At 41.4% G+C, this 19,170-nt stretch overlaps 1 protein-coding gene across 10 annotated transcripts in view; it reads left to right on the top strand.

Moving 5' to 3' along the window:
* The window catches only part of HDAC4 (histone deacetylase 4), a 516,681-nt gene that overhangs the window by 433,173 nt on the left and 64,338 nt on the right, over positions 1–19,170 (top strand). For all 10 annotated transcript variants that reach the window (XM_029068939.2, XM_029068943.2, XM_029068940.2 and 7 more), the window contains 3 exons: positions 2,755–3,012; positions 5,850–6,036; positions 13,918–14,051. In XM_029068939.2, the coding sequence (XP_028924772.1) occupies positions 2,755–3,012; positions 5,850–6,036; positions 13,918–14,051 (579 nt within the window). The remainder of the gene's footprint in view (positions 1–2,754; positions 3,013–5,849; positions 6,037–13,917; positions 14,052–19,170) is intronic.

Genomic DNA, 19,170 nt, shown 5'->3' with positions numbered 1-19,170 from the left:
GAGTATGAAAAAGAATGGGAAACCCAGTGCCTTTGTAAACACTTTCAAACGTAAGTCTAGTATATTTTCAGTCTGCGCAGAGCTGAATAGGACTAAATGGCAATGCTCTTTGAGCAGCTGTGACATATAATCCTGCCAGGACTCCCTTGAAGTGGCCCAAATGGAAATTTGAGAGAAAATATTAGGTAAGAGCTATCCACCAGACCACGTTTTCTAAAGGAATAAACGAGAGATGAAATCTGACCAGAATCTTATAGGGAATTCTGCCTGAAGCCTTTGAAGAACTATAAGATTCCAATTATACATTCTGCTTACAAAATCATTAATACAGTTGAAAGTAATGCAAGAATGTAAATGCAAATGGAGAATTAAGATTACAAACTAAGATTTACACCACCGGGGAAGAGAGAAAGGAATTTTGTTTCTACACCCACTCATCCCTAGTCCCACAAGAAAACTCTGGGAATTTGGCTTGCTTCCTGGGAAATGTACCGTCTCCTTTCTCGCTTTGTAATATCCTGCCAATCTTCAGCAAAACTTTTGGATGTTTTAATACTGATTTTAATACTAATTTCTGGTATTTGTGGCACAACAGCTCACACTTTTCTGACATTGAACTCAATGAAGACATTTGAAGAATTTTATTTTATCTTTTCCTTTCTTCTTTTATCTCACTCGTTTAGCATTTGAAACTTTCTCTGTTCCCCTGCCTCCTTTTTTTCTCATCCTTCTTTTTCCTCTTTGCTTTTCATCCTCCAGACATTTCTCCTAACTTTCTTTTCCCTAACCATTATTTGGTTTTATAAAATCCAAAAATGGTGTCTATGATTAATGAAATGGTTGTCCCTGATAACATATGCACCTTAAGGAATCATCATTGGCTTCTTTTCTGTCTGAGTCAGGTAATGTTCATTCTACTTTAGCTGAATTGGAAGTTTTTCATCCCACAGGGAAAAGCAATTTGTTTGTGCAGATGCCCTGTTCTTGGAAATAAAGTAATTCTGAAACTCAGGGATGATTCAGAAGAGAAATTGTTTCTTTTGGAAGCATACAGAACACTTGCTTATTTTCCCCATTCCAACAGCTTGTTTGCTTTCATAGTATGCTTAAATCAGGTATCAGCTACCAAAGATGGTCGTTGTCATTTCATTGGGGCCCCAAGGGAAGGAGTGTCTTGGAACAGTCCTCAGTGGAAGCTAAAACCACAGCGCAAATGCTGTTTCCATTTGCATTACCTTTCTGAGCCCACTGTAGTGGCCTTTTCACCCTCCTGTCTCTTCCCTCTGATTGACATCAGAGGCAGTGGTAGGAGCCCAGCCATCTGGCATGGACCTCAGCAGAGATGGTTTGTGGAGATTGCCTCTGAGGTGCGAGACTTCTGACCTGATGCCATAGCAAGGGAGTACTCTCGGGAGTACTAACACACACCTCAAACAGTAACACTTGCCCCAACTGCAGGTCTTTCTGGCTCCATTTGTAGGATCAATTCTGGATTCCAAAACTGGCATCACAGGACTTGTCCCAAGGTGTTTGAGAAGGGCAGGGATCCAGTACTGCTTCAATGGTCTCAGGAGTATGGCTGCCAGAACTTGGCATTCTCACTAGGATCCTTGCCCTCTGGTACCCATTTTTTGATGAACGTTCCTGGGTTACAGGCCCTGTAGAATCCCAACATCATTTGTCATTTGACAGGTAATTTTAGCCCATATCAATATTTTATCCCAGTTAAGATTAACAAATTGAGTACCTACTGTGCCACGAGCTTGGGAGTGCATACTAGTTAGTAGAAAGAAGCCTTTCCTCAAAGAACGTACACTGTAGCAGCGGAGACAGACATTAACTTAAATTACAGATAAGAGGAAGAAGGAAAAGGGAAATATATGCATGCATCAGTTCTTAAGTAGTGGGATATGTACTTGGGAGGTTGAGAGAGTGTTATGGTGGCACGGAAGTGATGAAGTGGCAGTTGTGGGAATATAAGGGGGGTTGATTAGAAACTAAGCAGAGCAGGCCTGCAGGAAAGAGGTTTGACTGCAGAAGGACTTTGAAGATAAGAAGAGTGGCACACTGTTAGCTATGAAGGGAGGGGAGTTCAGACAAGGGGGAAGGGTGTGAGCAAGGGATTTGCTTCAGGAGAGTTGAGAATGAGGCACAGTGGGTCAGCTGGAGAGGAGTGAAGAGTGCAAGCTGGAGTGCAGTAGACCTAGAGGATGGAAAATAAGGAATGAGAGAATCGGGTGAATGCTTTAGAGCGATTGGTCAGAAATTTCTGTTTGATAAAGTTAGAAATGGGCAGCCACTTGTGGTATTTGAGGAGTGGGGAGATTTGTGCAGACAGACATTTTAGGAAAATGATCTGGGCACAGAGCATTGGAAAGACCTGTTCAGAGAAAAGACCTGTTTAGAGTAATGTCTTTCAAACTGTGTTTTGTGTTCATTTGCCTGACTGCTTTTGCAAGCCATTGACTCATTCTAGAGGAAATTAAAGTTGTAAGCAAGGGTGGGTAGTCCCATCTCAGTTATGACTTCTGGCTTCAGGTGAAACCCAGAGAGAACATTGCTAAATTTTCAGTTACCTTAAGAGTGTAAATTCATTTAATGTTGAAAATGGAAATTCTTGCTACAGTTCCATTTAAGAAATTCCAATGTCTGTATTTTTTAATCCATTATTAAGCCGTCATTCTTTCGGAAACCTTTGTGGTCCATTGTGGTTTGCTGCACCTTGTTTATCGGTAACCTCTGGGACATTTTCAGATGATACCCAAAGCAAATGAACCATCCCGCCAGCATGAAAGTCACCCCGAAGAGACTGAAGAGGAGCTCCGGGAACACCAAGCACTTTTGGAGGAGCCATACTCTGACCGGATTCCCAACCAGAAGGAGGCCCAGGCGTTAGCCAGCATGGTGCAGGTGAAGCAAGAGCCCATTGAGAGTGATGAGGAGGACACGGAACTGCCCCAAGAGGTGGAGCAAGGGCAGAGACAAGCTGAACAGGAACTACTCTTCAGACAGGTGGAGTCTCTCAAAGAATGAATGGGAGGGAGAGGGATCATTAAGACACCAGAGCAGAAGCAGAAAAAAAAAAGAGGTCAAATACAGCATCTGCCAGTGATAACAAAACTGTCAGCCTGATGTCTCTGGGGCTCTTAACATCATGCACACTCACTTATAAGTTTAAGGGTTTTTTTATATTTTATTTCAAATGAAACAGAAAAAAATGTTCTGTAGAGGAAATCTACTCCCTGGTGCTTGAAACATCTGTTAAAGTGAACTCTTTGGTCTGGGTCTGATCATTTTGGGTACCTAGTTCAGATCACGGATTTTTGCCAGGGGGTGTTTGGGGCAGAGGTCTGGAAGAAAGAAAGTGATGTGGGATGATTTTAATGTGGATGATGTTACCTCCTCAAGTCTTCTTTGGTCAGAAATGGTTCCCAGATAAGTTCTTCCTATCCCTGCAACCCCAGGCTGAGGAAAAATTCACATAGGCAATAAACTGGGAAGGTAGGGGGTGGTGGAGTGAAATGGAGGCATTTTGCCTGTGTGAAATACAGAACACAAATGAACCACCCAAGGCGTACCTGTCTTTAAGAATCTAGATGTTCTTGAAAGCCACCTGAGAGCAGGGGGAGTAGATTAGGATTGCATTTACCGAGAATGCACCCCGTCAGGAGAGCAGATTTTCTAATCTCTGGGAATGCTAAAATGACTCTCTATGGAAAATCAGCTGGCTGAAAAAGCCTATCATTTAGTCTTATCCTTATTGGAAAGTGTGCCCTTCCATAAATTATATGTATGTGCACATAAATAAAAAATATACATATATTCATTTTTCTCTCTCAATGCTGAGGAATGTATAGATATGTAAAGTGCTCCAAAAAGAGGTTGTTCTGACAATAGTAAAAATGGACTGTATTGTATTGAATTCCACATAGCAAAACTTTTTAAGTTTCAGAAGTAATTAGATTTTACATTGTCAGGAAAGGAAATCGCAAGAGTAGGTCTTTGTGATAGTTGGTTTCCATTATGTAGATTAGCCTAAAATAGCTTTGTCTATTTGATTTAATATTAGACTTCATGGCTGAAGGCTTGGGTTTTAGTTTTATTGCTAAAAACCCAAATTCTGAGGGAATCTGAGCAAGAAACTAAGAATCCAAACTTAGAAAATGGGATTTACAGTGCTTCCCAGGAAGAAGCCATGTCTTTAGAGCACTTTATGTTCTTTGGAAAAGGAGCTTCACAAATGCAAAGTGCATGTATGGAGTTTTGAAGATGTACATTTAAGTGCAGTAATTGCATGTGGGCCTTTCACATCTCTCATTGAGAACTGGTAATTGCAAAGTGACGACCATAGATCACTTATGGGAAATAGAGAGTGTTCGGCTATATTTTCAGCATGATGCAACAGTTAGAAACCCTTGATTTCAGTGTCCTCTGGGTATAACAAAAACACAACAGTCTCCACATGGAGAAACTTTCCAGGCAGTGCTTTTAGTAATTTGCAGAAGTAGCATAAAGTGGGATATCTAATCATCATGCAAAAAGACATCTAGGGAGAACTCTCTCATCATAAGTAGTTCTTCAAATGTATTTAATACGAAGAAAGGTACAAATTGGTGGTTCCTAAAGCAGCACGGGAAAGAAAGAGCTGTGGAAATAATAGTTCACCCTTGGCTTTCCTTCTATCCCCCTCACCCTCCATCCATAGTGAACTATGGGCTGGTGAACCCCCCCAAGCAGGAGCTGATAGGTGATTACAGTGGACATCACCAGTGTTCCCATGTGAATCGGGGCTTACTTTCAGTTCCTGCCCTTTCTTAACTCACTTGTGGAAACAGAAGGGAATCTAAAGCCCTCTTAGTCAACAGAGAGAGTTCTTAGCCCTCTCACCTTTATTTTAGGTGGCAGAGATTTGTCTAGCGGCAGAGGATGCCTGCTGGAGATCAGTACTGCATAAAAATGGATCCCCCTGTTCTTAGTTAAGTTCACGTCGTCCCCATGCACAGAGGGATTGAATCTGGAAGTAAAACCATTGTTTATAGAGATGCCATAAAGATTTTACATTTGAGAGAGATGGCGTCAAACTTGTTTATTTTTCTTTGAGTGCTCCTCTGAATTCTCAGTCGATTGGACACCTATCATTGAACTGAGCAACGAAGGCTCTCTGAGTAGTAAAATGAAAATAAAATGAAAAATGTACCTTGTTTAGCTTTTAAAAATGATTGTAGATTAGAATAAAAACATATATCCAACCAGTTATTTTTTTGTTCCTATTTACTGTCCTAGTTTCTTAACAAATAATGGGAACGTCAGCCCACTGACGTCATTACTCAGATCATACCAGCGCTTAGAACAGTGCTTGGCATATAGTAAGTGCTTAACAAATGCCATTATGATTACTGTAATTATATATTTACGGGCATATAGCATGCGTGTGTGAAAGAGACAAGCGATGTATAACTGGTCTTTTATAAACCTATTTCATCTCCTCCCCCGTCAACATAAAATACTGGCTGCCATGTTTTTATTCCAGTTCTAGTCCCAGCTCTGTCACTGTCCTACCGAGCAACCTTGAGCGAGTCACTTAACTTCTCCCTGTCCCAATTTCCTCACTCATCAAATGGAGACAAGATACCTGCTTTCCCTGTATCTTAGTTTATGGACTCCCCCTGTATGACAGAAGTATGTTGCCTGACCTCATTGTCCTGTATCTACCCCAGCACTTGGTACTTAGAAAATGCTTAATAAATACCATTATTAATTGGTTCAGGAAGATGGGTTGACCTGGTCTCAATTCATTGAAATGAATCACTCAGAGGTTTCACCTGATGTTCCTTGTCCCCCACAAACAGCAAGCGCTTTTACTGGAACAACAACGGATCCACCAGTTGAGAAACTACCAAGCATCGATGGAAGCAGCAGGAATCCCCGTTTCCTTTGGCAGTCACCGGCCTCTGTCCCGTGCACAATCTTCTCCTGCATCTGCTACTTTTCCCATGTCTGTACAGGAGCCACCCACTAAACCGAGGTTCACAACAGGTAATGTCTCTGCCTTTTGGGGGTAGGAAGGGATATGTGTGTGTGTGTGTACATGCATGCGCACACATGTGTGAGAATTGGCATAGAGGTAGTGTTCTAAAGGCTTCAGCCCAGTGGCAGTGGTCAGAATACCTCTGTCTGGTGTCCAGTGTTGCTTTTTCTCAGGTCCCCCCGCCTCTACCACAGGAACTTTTGGGGTCCAACCTTCACTTCATTCATTCATTCAATAGTATTTATTGAGCGCTTACTATGTGCAGAGCACTGTACTAAGCGCTTGGAATGAACAAGTCGGCAACAGATAGAGACAGTCCCTGCCATTTGACGGGCTTACATTCTAATCGGGGGAGACGGACAGACAAGAACAATGGCAGTAAATAGAGTCAAGGGGAAGAACATCTCGTAAAAACAATGGCAACTAAATAGAATCAAGGCAATGTACATTTCATTAACAAAATAAATAGGGTAATGAAAATATATACAGTTAAGCTGACGAGTACAGTGCTGAGGGGATGGGAAGGGAGAGAGGGAGGAGCAGAGGGAAATGGGGGGAAAAGAGGGTTAAGCTGCGGAGAGGTGAAGGGGGGGCGGTAGAGGGAGTAGAGGGAGAAGAGGAGCTCAGTCTGGGAAGGCCTCTTGGAGGAGGTGAGTTTTGAGTAGGGTTTTGAAGAGGGGAAGAGAATCAGTTTGGCGGAGGTGAGGAGGGAGGGCGTTCCAGGACCGCTGGAGGAGGTGGCCCAGGGGTCGACGGCGGGATAGGCGAGACCGAGGGACAGTGAGGATGTGGGCGGCAGAGGAGCGGAGCGTGCGGGGTGGGCGGTAGAAAGAGAGAAGGAAGGAGAGGTAGGAAGGGGCAAGGTGATGTAGAGCCTTGAAGCCTAGAGTGAGGAGTTTTTGTTTGGAGCGGAGGTTGATAGGCAACCACTGGAGTTGTTTAAGAAGGGGAGTGGCATGCCCAGATCGTTTCTGCAGGAAGATGAACCGGCCAGCAGAGTGAAGAATAGACCGGAGCGGGGCAAGAGAGGAGGAAGGGAGATGAGAGAGAAGGCTGACACAGTAGTCTAGCCGGGATATAACGAGAGCCCGTAGCAGAAAGGTAGCCGTTCGGGTGGAGAGGAAAGGGCGGATCTTGGTGATATTGTAAAGGTGAAACCAGCAGGTCTCAGTAACAGATAGGATGTGTGGGGTGAACGAGAGAGACGAGTCAAGGATGACACCGAGATTGCGGGCCTGAGAGACGGGAAGGATGGTCGTGCCATCCACGGTGATAGGGAAGTCTGGGAGAGGACCGGGTTTGGGAGGGAAGATGAGGAGGGGAAGTCTAGGAGAGGACCGGGTTTGGGAGGGAAGATGAGGAACTCAGTCTTGCTCATGTTGAGTTTTAGGTGGCGGGCCAACATCCAGGTGGAGACATCCTGGAGGCAGGAGGAGATGCGAGCCTGAAGGGAAGGGGAGAGGACGGGGGCGGAGATGTAGATCTGCATGTCATCTGCGTAGAGATGGTAGTCAAAGCCGTGAGAGCGAATGAGTTCACCAAGGGAGTGAGTGTAAATGGAGAACAGAAGAGGGCCAAGAACTGACCCTTGAGGAGCTCCAACAGTTAAAGGATGGGAGGGGGAGGAGGCGCCAGCGAAGGAGACCGAGAATGACCGGCCAGAGAGGTAAGAGGAGAACCAGGAGAGGACGGAGTCCGTGAAGCCAAAGTGAGATTAGGTATGGAGGAGGAGGGGATGGTCGACAGTGTCAAAGGCAGCAGAGAGATCAAGGAGGATTAGAATGGAGTAGGAGCCATTGGATTTGGCAAGAAGGAGGTCACGGGTGACCTTAGAGCAGTCTCGGTAGAGTGGAGGAGACGGAAGCCAGATTGGAGCGGGTCTAGGAGAGAATGGGAGTTAAGGAATTCTAAGCATCGATTGTAGACGACTCGTTCTAGGATTTTGGAAAGGAAGGGTAGCAGGGAGATAGGGCGATAACTGGAGGGGGAAGTGGGGTCAAGAGCGGGTTTTTTTAGGATGGGGGAGACGTGGGCATGTTTGAAGGAAGAGGGGAAGGAGCCATTGGAGATTGAGTGGTTAAAAATAGAAGTTAAGGAAGGGAGGAGGGCAGGGGCGATGGTTTTAATAAGGTGAGAGGGAAGGGGGTCCGAGGTGCAGGTGGAGGGGGTGGCACTTGCGAGGAGGGAGGAGATCTCCTCTGAGGATACTGCAGGGAAGGATGGGAAAGTAGGGGAGAGGGTTGGTGGGGGGGAGGGGAGAGGCGGAGGGGTGACTTTGGGGAGCTCAGACCTGATCGTGTTGATTTTCATGAGGAAATAGGTGGCCAGATCATTGGGGGTGAGAGATGGGGGAGGGGGAGGTACAGGGGGCCTAAGGAGAGAGTTAAAGGTCCGGAACAGTCGGCGGGGGTGACGGGCATGGGTGTCGATGAGGGAGGAGAAGAAGTTTTGCCTGGCGGAGGAGAGGGCAGAGTTAAGGCAGGAAAGGATAAAATTGAAGTGTATGAGGTCGGCTTGGTGCTTGGTGCTTCACGTATGTGCAGTTGTAATTCCAAGCACATTTAATAGTTCATTCCTAAAGGCTCAGTGCTGGGTCGACCCTTCTATCCTCCATCTACACCCAGTCCCTCAGAGAACTCATTCAGTCCCTCGGCTTCAGCTACCATTTATAGGCAGATGGTTCCCAAATTTACCTCTCCCGTCTGTCTCCTTCTCTGCAGTCTCACATTTCCTCCTGCCTTCAGGACATCTGTATTTAGATGTCCCACTAAGATCTCAAACTAAACATGTCCAAAACAGAACTCCTCATCTTCCCACCCAAACCCTGTCTTTCTTGAGTCCTCCCCATCACTATACCACATCAGTATCCTCCCTGTTGAGATCTAATCAAATATTTAACCGGTCACTAGAGCCACTTCAATTCAGTTCGAGGACAGATGTGATTCCAAACGTTCCACAAAATCTAGCTAATTCACCATCTAAGAACACTAAGGGTATGTTAAATTCAATTTGATTAATGTCATTCAGTTAACATCCTGGTATTTCACCAGTAGGCTGAGGTGACTCTCCTGAATATTGGTGGGCGAGTAATATTCCTGCCAGTGGAAATAAAGAGAAACTTCCTCCCACCCTTAACCCCTCCCCAAGTGACTATAATTTACACTTTACTATTCTGTGAGCTATAGATATCTTTTTTTTCCTTAATATGCTTAGCTAAAAATACTAGCTATTATGATATCTAGACTTTTTCAAATCCCAGCCTCACTGACCCCCTGTGGAATTTAATTTTGTGTGTGATTTTCCATCTTTATGAAAGGACTCATTCTTTCTGAAGAGAGTATTTATTTCCTTTGAGAGAGAAGCAATGCTCTCATAGCTTGTGACTTAAGATGAGTTTTTTCACACAGGTAGAAAGCAGGTGACTTCTAATAACTTTGCACTCCAGGTGTTTAATTTTAAAGCCTGCTTGATTCAACAATGTAGAATTCCTACTTTGAAAGATTTGTAGGTATCATCATAGAAGTCATAGAGCTGTTCTGTCTTCAAAAATGATACTCCTGACTGTAAGAGATCCAATCGCTGAGAGCAGCCTATTCATAACTAGCACTCCATTCCTCATATGTGCAAGTAAAGATTGCTTTTTGCCACCGTGATCCATTTGCCTACTGTCGGACCTGTTTCTGGTTTCATATTTGTCTCTTAATCTCCAATTTTGCCAAGGAGAACAAACTCTGTTGTGTTTTCCATGGGCCAGGCTGGTCTGTCTGCTGCTGTCATCTCCCAGTATGATACTGTTCTTCTTTAAAGTGCTTGCTCTGCTGTCTCTGTGTGATTCCCATTTCAGTTTACCTTACCAAATCTACTTGGGAACTCTGCTATCATCCATTCACTTAATGTTTCATACAGTGACCTAGGTTACATTAAGTGTAGCCTCAGTGTTAGAAAATGGACACTGTTTTAGGATCTCATCATTAGCTAACGTGTTTTGCCATTTTACAGAGTGGTAGAAGACCTTCACGATTTGTATCCCAGATGATTGATCACCCTAGTGCTTTGAGAGATCTGAAGTCTACCCACTCCAAGTAGTGGTTAGCTAACATATACTTTACACTTAATATTTTTATTGTGTACTTTTAATTTGTTTGAATTGTTTTTAGACCAGATACTTATTGTTTTGCGTGCCAGTCCTCCAATTGTGAGCCCTAGTGAGTCTGGTATCGCATCTCAATTGATTTTCTTATAATTAACCCAGCTCTTGAGACACTGCTTTCCTTATTGATAGCTGCTTAATAAATGTAACAATAACTATTTGATGTTGAAACTGATTAACAGGTGACACTGAAAAAACTGCTCATGAAGCTGGATTTGGAGTTTTGTTTCCACAGATTAGCTTTCTTAATTCTGTTTTTTATATCTCTGTCCACCTGGGCCCTATTGGGTACTGCTTTTTGTAGGTCACAGCATCAGCACTTAGAACAGGGCTTGGCACATAGTGAACGCTTAACAAATACCATCATCATCATCATCATTATTAAGTTTATTATTGCCAAAAAGTCTATGGTTGTGTCAGATTTCCTTGGTGCATGTTTGTACACAATTTCAGGTTTCATTAGGCCTATTGTCAAGCCTAAACAGTGTAGCCAGCATCTTATAATTATCCCCTGACGTTTTGCAAATGTGCCTTTGGAATATCCGCAGGATGAGTTCCTAAAAGAATTTAGATGATATGTGTAGCCTTTTGTTGGAAGGATTTCCCAGAGGATCAGAAGTATACTGTGTTCCAGGTCTCTTGCTTCCACCTAAATCTCACCTACTTAAATAGGTTGAACAGAACTTTTTCTGATACCTCTACTCCAATGGTGATGAGGAAAAAGCACCTTCAACTCTGAGAAGACAAGCCTTTTTGGTGAGGAGTGGCCTAAATATCTTGTTATACTTCAGAGTAGCAACATTTGCTTAACTGCAAGTCTGCTAATGGTCAATTCTGGGAATTTGGCATAGACATCCCAGGGCTCCCCTAAATCTGTTTTGCTGAAAAGATCGTATGTGCAGTGCTATATTTTGGACTAAAGCCACTTGTGATTTAAGGAGTATTCATGGTGTAACTCAATGGTATTTACTGGTCCACATGCAGAGCACTTTACTAAGCACTTGGAAGGGTACAGTACAACAGAGTCCATAGACATGTTCCCTGCTCACAAGGTTCACATTATACTATATGGGAGAGTACCTGATTGACTTATACATATATATATCCCAGCATTTAGAACAGCACTTGGCACATAGTGAGGGCTTAACAAGTACTATAATTATTATTATAATTAGGGAAGGTGTCTATCAACTCTATTGTATTGTACTCCCCCAAGCAGTCAGTACAGGGCAGTAAGCGGTCAATACTATAGATCAATTGATTGAGTGTAGTGAGAAACCCTAGGAGTGCCCAGAATCAGCTCTCTCTTCTTTCTTTTTGAAGCTGATGGTCCTGGTGACATATCTGAAGTCCTGTGGCTTATCTTCTGTGATCCATATGTTGAGGAGAAGCTAATGTAGATGTCTAAGCCATAAAACCCCTTTTTGCTTGTAGATTTCTACAGGAATGCCATCTGGTCATGGGGATTATTCATTTTTCATGGCTTTGATCATGCCATTTAGAAACCAGCTCATCTTCAGAACTTTGTATATTTTACTTTAGTCAACACTGCTTTTCCTGAATATCATTTTTACTGCTTTAAGCGACAGTATAGTGTATAGTAATATCAAAAGAATGATTTTGATATTCCTAAAGGAAAGCTTTATTCACTGATGTCATTAATTTGAACTCTCTTTCAAATTTACATTAATAGAAACACATTATGCTCACTTTCCACCTTATCTATATTGCTTGTTGTGGTGGTGTTGAGAGTAATCCTGGCATTGAATATTGTTAGCAAGCAATTTTACTGCCCCTTGTTGCAAATGGATCCCATAATTTTTGCTGCTTCATTTTCCTCCCTCTCCAGCAAGTGCCATCTTGGTGTCACTTGCTCACTTACATCAAATTCTTTAAAGAAATCAAAACTTGCATTAAGCACCACGATTATTGTTATTAGTTGTACTTAATGTCTAATGCAAGTGTTTATTGCCAAATCTCTTTCTATATTACTTGTGTAGTTGTTGTATTCTGGTCTGGCAAATTTGAATTTAAACCTTGGTTGGTTTTTTTTTAATTTAATCTTGTAACTAAAATGAACTCCCATCCATATGAGATTCTTACATTTTATATGCATACACCATAAAATCACATTCTGTGGACCCGAACCATTTTTCTTTCATGTGGCTGTTTTTGCCGTAGGTGCTATAATTTGTAAATAAATCTTGAGTGAGCAAATATTCTTGAATAGTATATTCAGATCTGTATGTTCACAACTCCATGTTTACACATTTTAGATTTATTCAAGGGCATTATTTTAGGGCTGAAATTCTCAAACCACATTTGTAATGAAATTTATTCTAGAAATTGTAAAAGAAAAATGTTCAAGGGTTGTTTACATCTCCTTACCTGAGGGAGATAATAGAGCCCACTTCTGTCTTATAACTGCTTTCTGGATTAATCCAAAATTTAAAACCATCGTTTAGCTCTTATTGTATTTTTAATCCAGTTCTTTCCTTTGGCTGGCAAAGAGACTGTTGAGGTTTTGAGCCTTAATGAAGGCATATCCCCTCCAAGAAGCCTTCCCTACCTAAGCCCTCATTTTTTCTTTTCCACTCCCTTCTGCGTTTCCCTGACTTGCTTCCTTTATTCAACCCCTTCCCCCCGCCACCTAGCCCCACAGAGCTTATGCACATATCTATAATTTATTTATTTACACTTATGTCTGTCTCCCCTTCTAGACTGTAAGTTTGTTTTGGTTAAGGAATGTGTCTATTATATTGTTGTTTTGTAATCTCCTAAACAGTACAGTGCCCTGCACTCAGTAAGCACTCAATAAATATGATTGATTGATTGATTGATCTCTACCTTTCATCTTTTCCAATACTTTCATTTCCTCTTCTTCTAATGTCTTCACTGACTTGGAGAATCCATAAACAGAGACAATCAACTGGGTTTTCGTCACTAATTCATTGGTCACATTCACAATTTTCATATATATATGTTCCCAACTATTGTGTGATTTGTGCACTTTTCTTCACTAATCTGTACCATTCAAAATACCCTGTTTGGGTGGGGTCTTACCTCTCACCCTTCTGAGTGTGGACAGAGAAGCACTGATGGTAGAGCTCTCTATAGGAACTTCAAGAGACTGGAGCCTGTTTTTCCTTCACTTTCTCTTTTCACACAGAACTGCTTAAATCATCCTTATCATAGCTTTCATTTATTTCAGCTACTGTCCAGTTTTGTGGTTTCTCTCTTTAATGAGATTAAGTGATTTCTTTATTTTTCAAATGTTTTCCCTGATCTGTTTATAACATTATATAACACATCATCCTTTTCATTTGTAAATAGTCATACTTGTAGAATTTCAAAGCCTGAGGGATAGGCAAAACAGCAGCGTGGCGCAGTGGAAAGAGCACGGGCTTTGGAGTCAGGGCTCATGAGTTCGAATCCCAGCTCTGCCACTTGTCAGCTGTGTGACTGTGGGCAAGTCACTTAACTTCTCTGTGCCTCATTTCCCTCATCTGTAAATGGGGATTAAGACTGTGAGCCCCACGTGGGACAACCTGATTCCCCTGTGTCTACCCCAGCGCTTAGAACAGTGCTCTGCACATAGTAAGCGCTTAACAAATACCAACATTATTAAAACGGTTGCTGTTTTTGTAAGGAAGCAAGTGCCTGAAAAAGTCAAATGTGTTTTTCTAAGTTTTCCTAATGAGTTTCCCTTACTGTGACCATCTTCTAATCTCTGCTGCAGGTCTTGTATATGACACCTTGATGCTGAAACACCAGTGTACCTGTGGAAACACCAATAGCCATCCTGAACATGCTGGTCGAATCCAGAGCGTTTGGTCTCGGCTTCAGGAGACTGGCCTCCGCGGCAAGTGTGAGGTAATGGGAAAGCCTGGGTAATAGGAAATAAAGTGGACAGGAGGCAATGGGAGTCTTTTTTCTTTACTGGCATTTTTATCTGTTTCCATGCGGCCAGCTTTGAGGCCTAATCTATATCTCTTACGCAGCATGGCCTAGTGGAAAGTGCACAGGCTTGGGGAGTCAGAGGGCTGACTGCCACTGGGGCTGATAGAGGGCTGCCATTTCCCCTCTGTTTGACTTTGGGGAGGTCAGTTAACTTCTCTGTGCCTCATCTTCATCTATAAAATGGGGATGAAAACCCTGTTCTTTCTCCTGCTTAGCCTGTGACCTCATATGGGACAGAGTCAGTGTTTGACTTGATTATGTTGTATCAACTACAGCAGAGTACACTGCTTAGCAAGGAGTAAGCACTTCCCAAATATAACTATTATTACTATTACTATTAGCTTGTTGTGGGCAGGGAATATGTCTATTGTTGTATTGTACTTTTCCAAGTGCTTAGTGCAGTGCTCTGCACACAGTAAGTGCTCAATAAATATGATTGAGTGAATATTACCATTATTAATAATTACTATTATTACTATAATGATGATGATGATTGTGATATTGATAATAACCATTCTAAAACATGGGTGGGATAAATGGGCAGACTGTATTCCAGATTGACCTGACTTATTTGACAGCTCCTCTTACTGGTACAATGTGGGCTAGAATTTTAACATCCATATTCCTGCCAGAAATGTTCTGGGCAAAATTTATCTGAGCCGTATATGGGTCTCTAATTGTATATAGTACCAGTAAATATTTAATCAGATGGTCCACTCTTCTACCTTAACCATTACATAATTTTTATCACAGAAATTAGTAACTCAGCCTTTTTATCATTCCAACCTATTATGAAACAGTTTGAAGCGCATTACCAATGTGCAGTTTATTTTATTTTTTAATCAAAAAGCATCATGTTTTGAATCTGGCAGTGATGCCAAAAGTCTTGGACCATACAAATCTGTCATTCCCATCTATTGCAGAAGGTAATGCAAAAGGTAGTTATAAAATTGGATTTCCTTCCTTCCTGTATTGCCCATTGGCAATTTTTTAGTGATTGGCCCTCATTTTGGGAGAGAAGTAGGCAGTCATAGCAACTTGACAGAACATTAGGGTGGGGGCAGCTACTACTTGCTGAAAGTTCCTTCGATACTTTGATATTAGGTAAAAGGGTCACAATTGCTACCCAATCTCAGTGGCTATGCAGAAACACAGTAAAAATAAAGTCTGTCGATATAAACATTTAGCATGCTGCATGAATATTGAAGTGAATATCCTGTCAAGGTGGGATATTGGATCAATTTTTTTGAGTTGAATGTTATTTGAAGCTTTAAAAAAATTATTCGACTCTTTCTGCCCTTCTTCCATTTAGAACAGGTAATGGCCAACCTCTATTTCTGGCTCTTGCCCAAACAACTTTCAGGACTTAACTAACCAACCTCAGTTTCTTCATATGTAAGATGGAAGCCATAATTCATGACCTGAGAGAGTTGGCATGTAGAAATAGAGATTTTTTGAATAGGAAAAGGGTAGCAGACAAAACCACAGTTTTCCTTTGCCAGTAATACTCTGAAGACTCAGTAGTTCATAGATTCTTTGGCAAATTCACTACCTTCTCAGTACCCTTGGTTTATTAGTAATCGTTCCTGGAGATTGAGGGTTGGAGCTTATGCATCTGAACATCCCCTATGGGCCTCTGCTTCTATGCTCTGATGCTTCTTACTAAAGCTCCTTAAATCTGCCTCTTTCTAGTATTCTAAAGTAGCCAGAGGGCTTTGGACCCCTGCCTTGGCCGCTGCTTAAGCCTCCCTACCATTTTAAAGGGAAAGGCTGAGGATTTGAATCCCTGGTTGATGTTCCTTGGTGTGATCCAGAAGCAGAGCACTAATCAGCAGAAACTATTTTCAACAGCGTGGATTATCTTTTTGCTGCTGATGAACTAGGTAGCTTAAATTGGTGGGTAAATTGGCTTTAAACAGTCATTGTGGTTCTTCTGAAAAAGGTAACTTTCTAAGTCGAAGGATATAACCACATGGGGGCAGCATTGTCCTGGTACAAACTTTCCTACTCTGCCTTGAGCAGCGTGACCTGCTGGAGTTTTGTGAACAGAAAATTGTATGTACATTTGTAATTAGGTAGAGTTAAATGAAAAATAGTAAATTAATCTTAGTATTTATGGGTCCTACCCATAAATTTGAAGCTGTTGAGAGCTTCAACATATGCAGATTCCAGTTTGTTATGGATTTTATTTGTATCCTCACTGTTTGTTTCCCTTAGCCGTAACTGTTTACTTTTCTTACCTCTGCATCCTGAAAAATGATCTATGCAAGTAAAATTTTTCTTTTTTTTTGCTTGTGAAATTCCCTTTTCTTTGAATGACATCACTTAGCACTGTCTCTTCTTCTTCCTCCTCTTCTTCAGAAGAACATTTTTAGGCCAAATGTAGGTGTATTAGTTGGTGACTTATACAAAATTAACCAGATGGATAAGGACAGTATAGTCAGAAACAAAGGAATTTGCCTTTTTGTTCCCTCTGGATGGAAAGAAAATAAGGCACTTTGTTCAATGATGACAGCTTACAGGGAGGGAGAATACATATTTTTAAAAGTGGGGGATAGATGGGTGTCAAGCCCACTTATATGTATATGTCAGAATAAAGAGCCAATTCATCAGAGGCTAAGAAAGCTAAATCTTGAAATGAAAAGGTCAAATCTGGCATCTAGGAAGTGGTTTAGAATCTAGAGATGATAATAGGTGGTTAGAGTTAAAGTTGTCAAGAGAAGATCAAATATAAATGAGCATAGAAATTCCAAGAAAAAGGGAAATCATATTAAAACAATGGGAACAATTACTGGGGTAGTTCTGGTGAGTATATTTGGGTTTCCCATAAGCCTGCAGTGGGTCTTAAAATTGACTCCCAAAGATAATCCACTTCATCCCAAACTTATAGCTATAGCTCATAGCTCTGCAGACCCATTTCTCAGAAGCTGTGTTGGGAGCTGTCCCAATGCTGACCATGTGGCACAGAGACTCTATCAATCATATTTACTGAATGCTTATTGTGAGCAGAGCACTATACTAAGTGTTTGGAAGAGTATGTTGTACCAGAATTGGTAGACATGTTCCCTCTGCAGGTGCATGAATTTGGAAGTGTTTGGCATCCAGTTACGGGATAATATGATTGCTTGCAGGAATTCCACTTTTGGGTTTATTTGGTGATTTTTTTTTAAACAAGTTATTGAGGTCAAATTGATGGATCCTTGTTACGAACTGGAGAATAGATTGTGAAAAGATTGTGAAGCAAAATGTGGAAATAACTAGTTCAGAATTATGCCCACTGCCAACTGTTTAGTGACCTTTTTAGACTTCATTTTCCCCCTTGTGAACTGCTAGGCATTTCCTGTGAAGACCATCATAAATATTACTAGGAGTTATCCTCATATGAATTCCCTGAGACTTTGAAACTACAGGGTTAGAGAATGCAGAATTAATAATGGGTGTTTTGGGCTTTGGACTTTCCCCTTTAGGTTTTACTAGAGGATGGAGAGATGTTATCATTTCACTCTGTTATTTAGGAATAATCTCATCAGACCTTTTAATGAAAACCCATTATTCCATTAGACCAGGCTGTACACTAATCATGTTATTACCAATGAAGAGTACAAAATTGATTTGCAAACAAGGATGATCTAGGGAAAGTTGAAGGGAGATTCTAAATGGGAAAAGACATTTTTTAAGTAAAGAAAGATGTGGGGAGGGAATTGATTAGTTTTTTGCTTTATAGGGATTTGATTTGAGTTGATTTTGTCCCCTTAAAACAGCCATGGATTTTGCTCCAAGAAGTTTCATGTCTCGGCTCCAAAGGATGAAAAGTATTGAGGAAGTGAGCGAGCTAAAAAGGGGTTAGTGGAGAAGGACTGGACAGTTTTCACTCTTTGATTGTGATCCAAGTCTTTAGGACAGGAAGTGGCACTGGAAAACTTTCTTTTCCACTTCTCCTCGGACCTCGATAAATCTGAAATGTTTGCTGTTGTTTTTGTCTAAAATGTGTCAATTAAAATTTCTGTATAATAGTTTGAGTTGACCATGTGACCACCTCTAGAGCACTCCCCACCAACACCTGCCCCCAGGCCTTTCTAATCTCCCACATAATTGTCCTTCCTTGTCCAGATCTTAAAGCATTTGGGGTAAAAAGGAAATAGCATGCCCATGTGTGATATCATTGGCCTCCAGATCTTGTTTATAGCTATTTTCTATGAGGAAAAAAGCCCCAAAATTCACTTCTGACATTCAAAAATACTGTTTTGGCCTGTAGTCTACAATTTTATTTCTGGCTCAGAAATGTTTTTGACTGTTAGAAATATGCATGGATTGCCCCAGTTGTAATGATACAGACCTAAAGCTGAGAATTTTAAGGATTTGAAGTCATGTGAAAAATTCCAAATCATGGGATCAAAGAATGCTAAAGCTTTCAGGGGGTGAGGGTTGGGGTTAGGGTTAGGATAGCGGGCACAAGAGGTCATTAAGCTAGACCTCAGTCACCAGGTAGAAGTGCACTTGAATTATGAGATACAGATGCTCGTCTGCTTTATTTTTAAAGATCTTCAGGAATAGGGTAGTCTGTGTATTGTCTTCTGCTGTAAAATCCCCCTTACATTGCAGAAGTTCTTTATTTGTGTAAACAGAATTTATTGAGGACCCATCCTTCATTGTAACTCACCTTTAAGCACTTTTCCATGATAGTGCTATTGAGTTTTAATTTTAGCTGGATATTTTATCAGGTATCTTTAGACCCATTATAAGCCAGGCAGATTCTGTGATTTTTTTTCGAGCAACCTGCTTTGGATTTATCCCAGATGGTCAGTGATGTGCAAACCATGTTCCTTTTTTTAATCAATTAGACGCAGTCCTGTCTCTCATCTTACCATTGAGCTCCCACCTTCCAAAAAAAAATAAGGAAAATAAATTAACAGTCTTCTTTAAGCAGAAACATTTGAGGTGGGAGGCACTGGTAGCATTTTCTTATAAAGCATTCTTTGAGTTCAAGTTGTCGATAGTAGTAGAACAGTTTGGATCATAAGTAGTATTTTAC

This window comes from Ornithorhynchus anatinus, chromosome 7 (assembly GCF_004115215.2).
Source record: "Ornithorhynchus anatinus isolate Pmale09 chromosome 7, mOrnAna1.pri.v4, whole genome shotgun sequence".
NCBI classification, from domain to species: domain Eukaryota; kingdom Metazoa; phylum Chordata; class Mammalia; order Monotremata; family Ornithorhynchidae; genus Ornithorhynchus; species Ornithorhynchus anatinus.
This window is presented reverse-complemented; position numbering and strand designations above follow the sequence as displayed.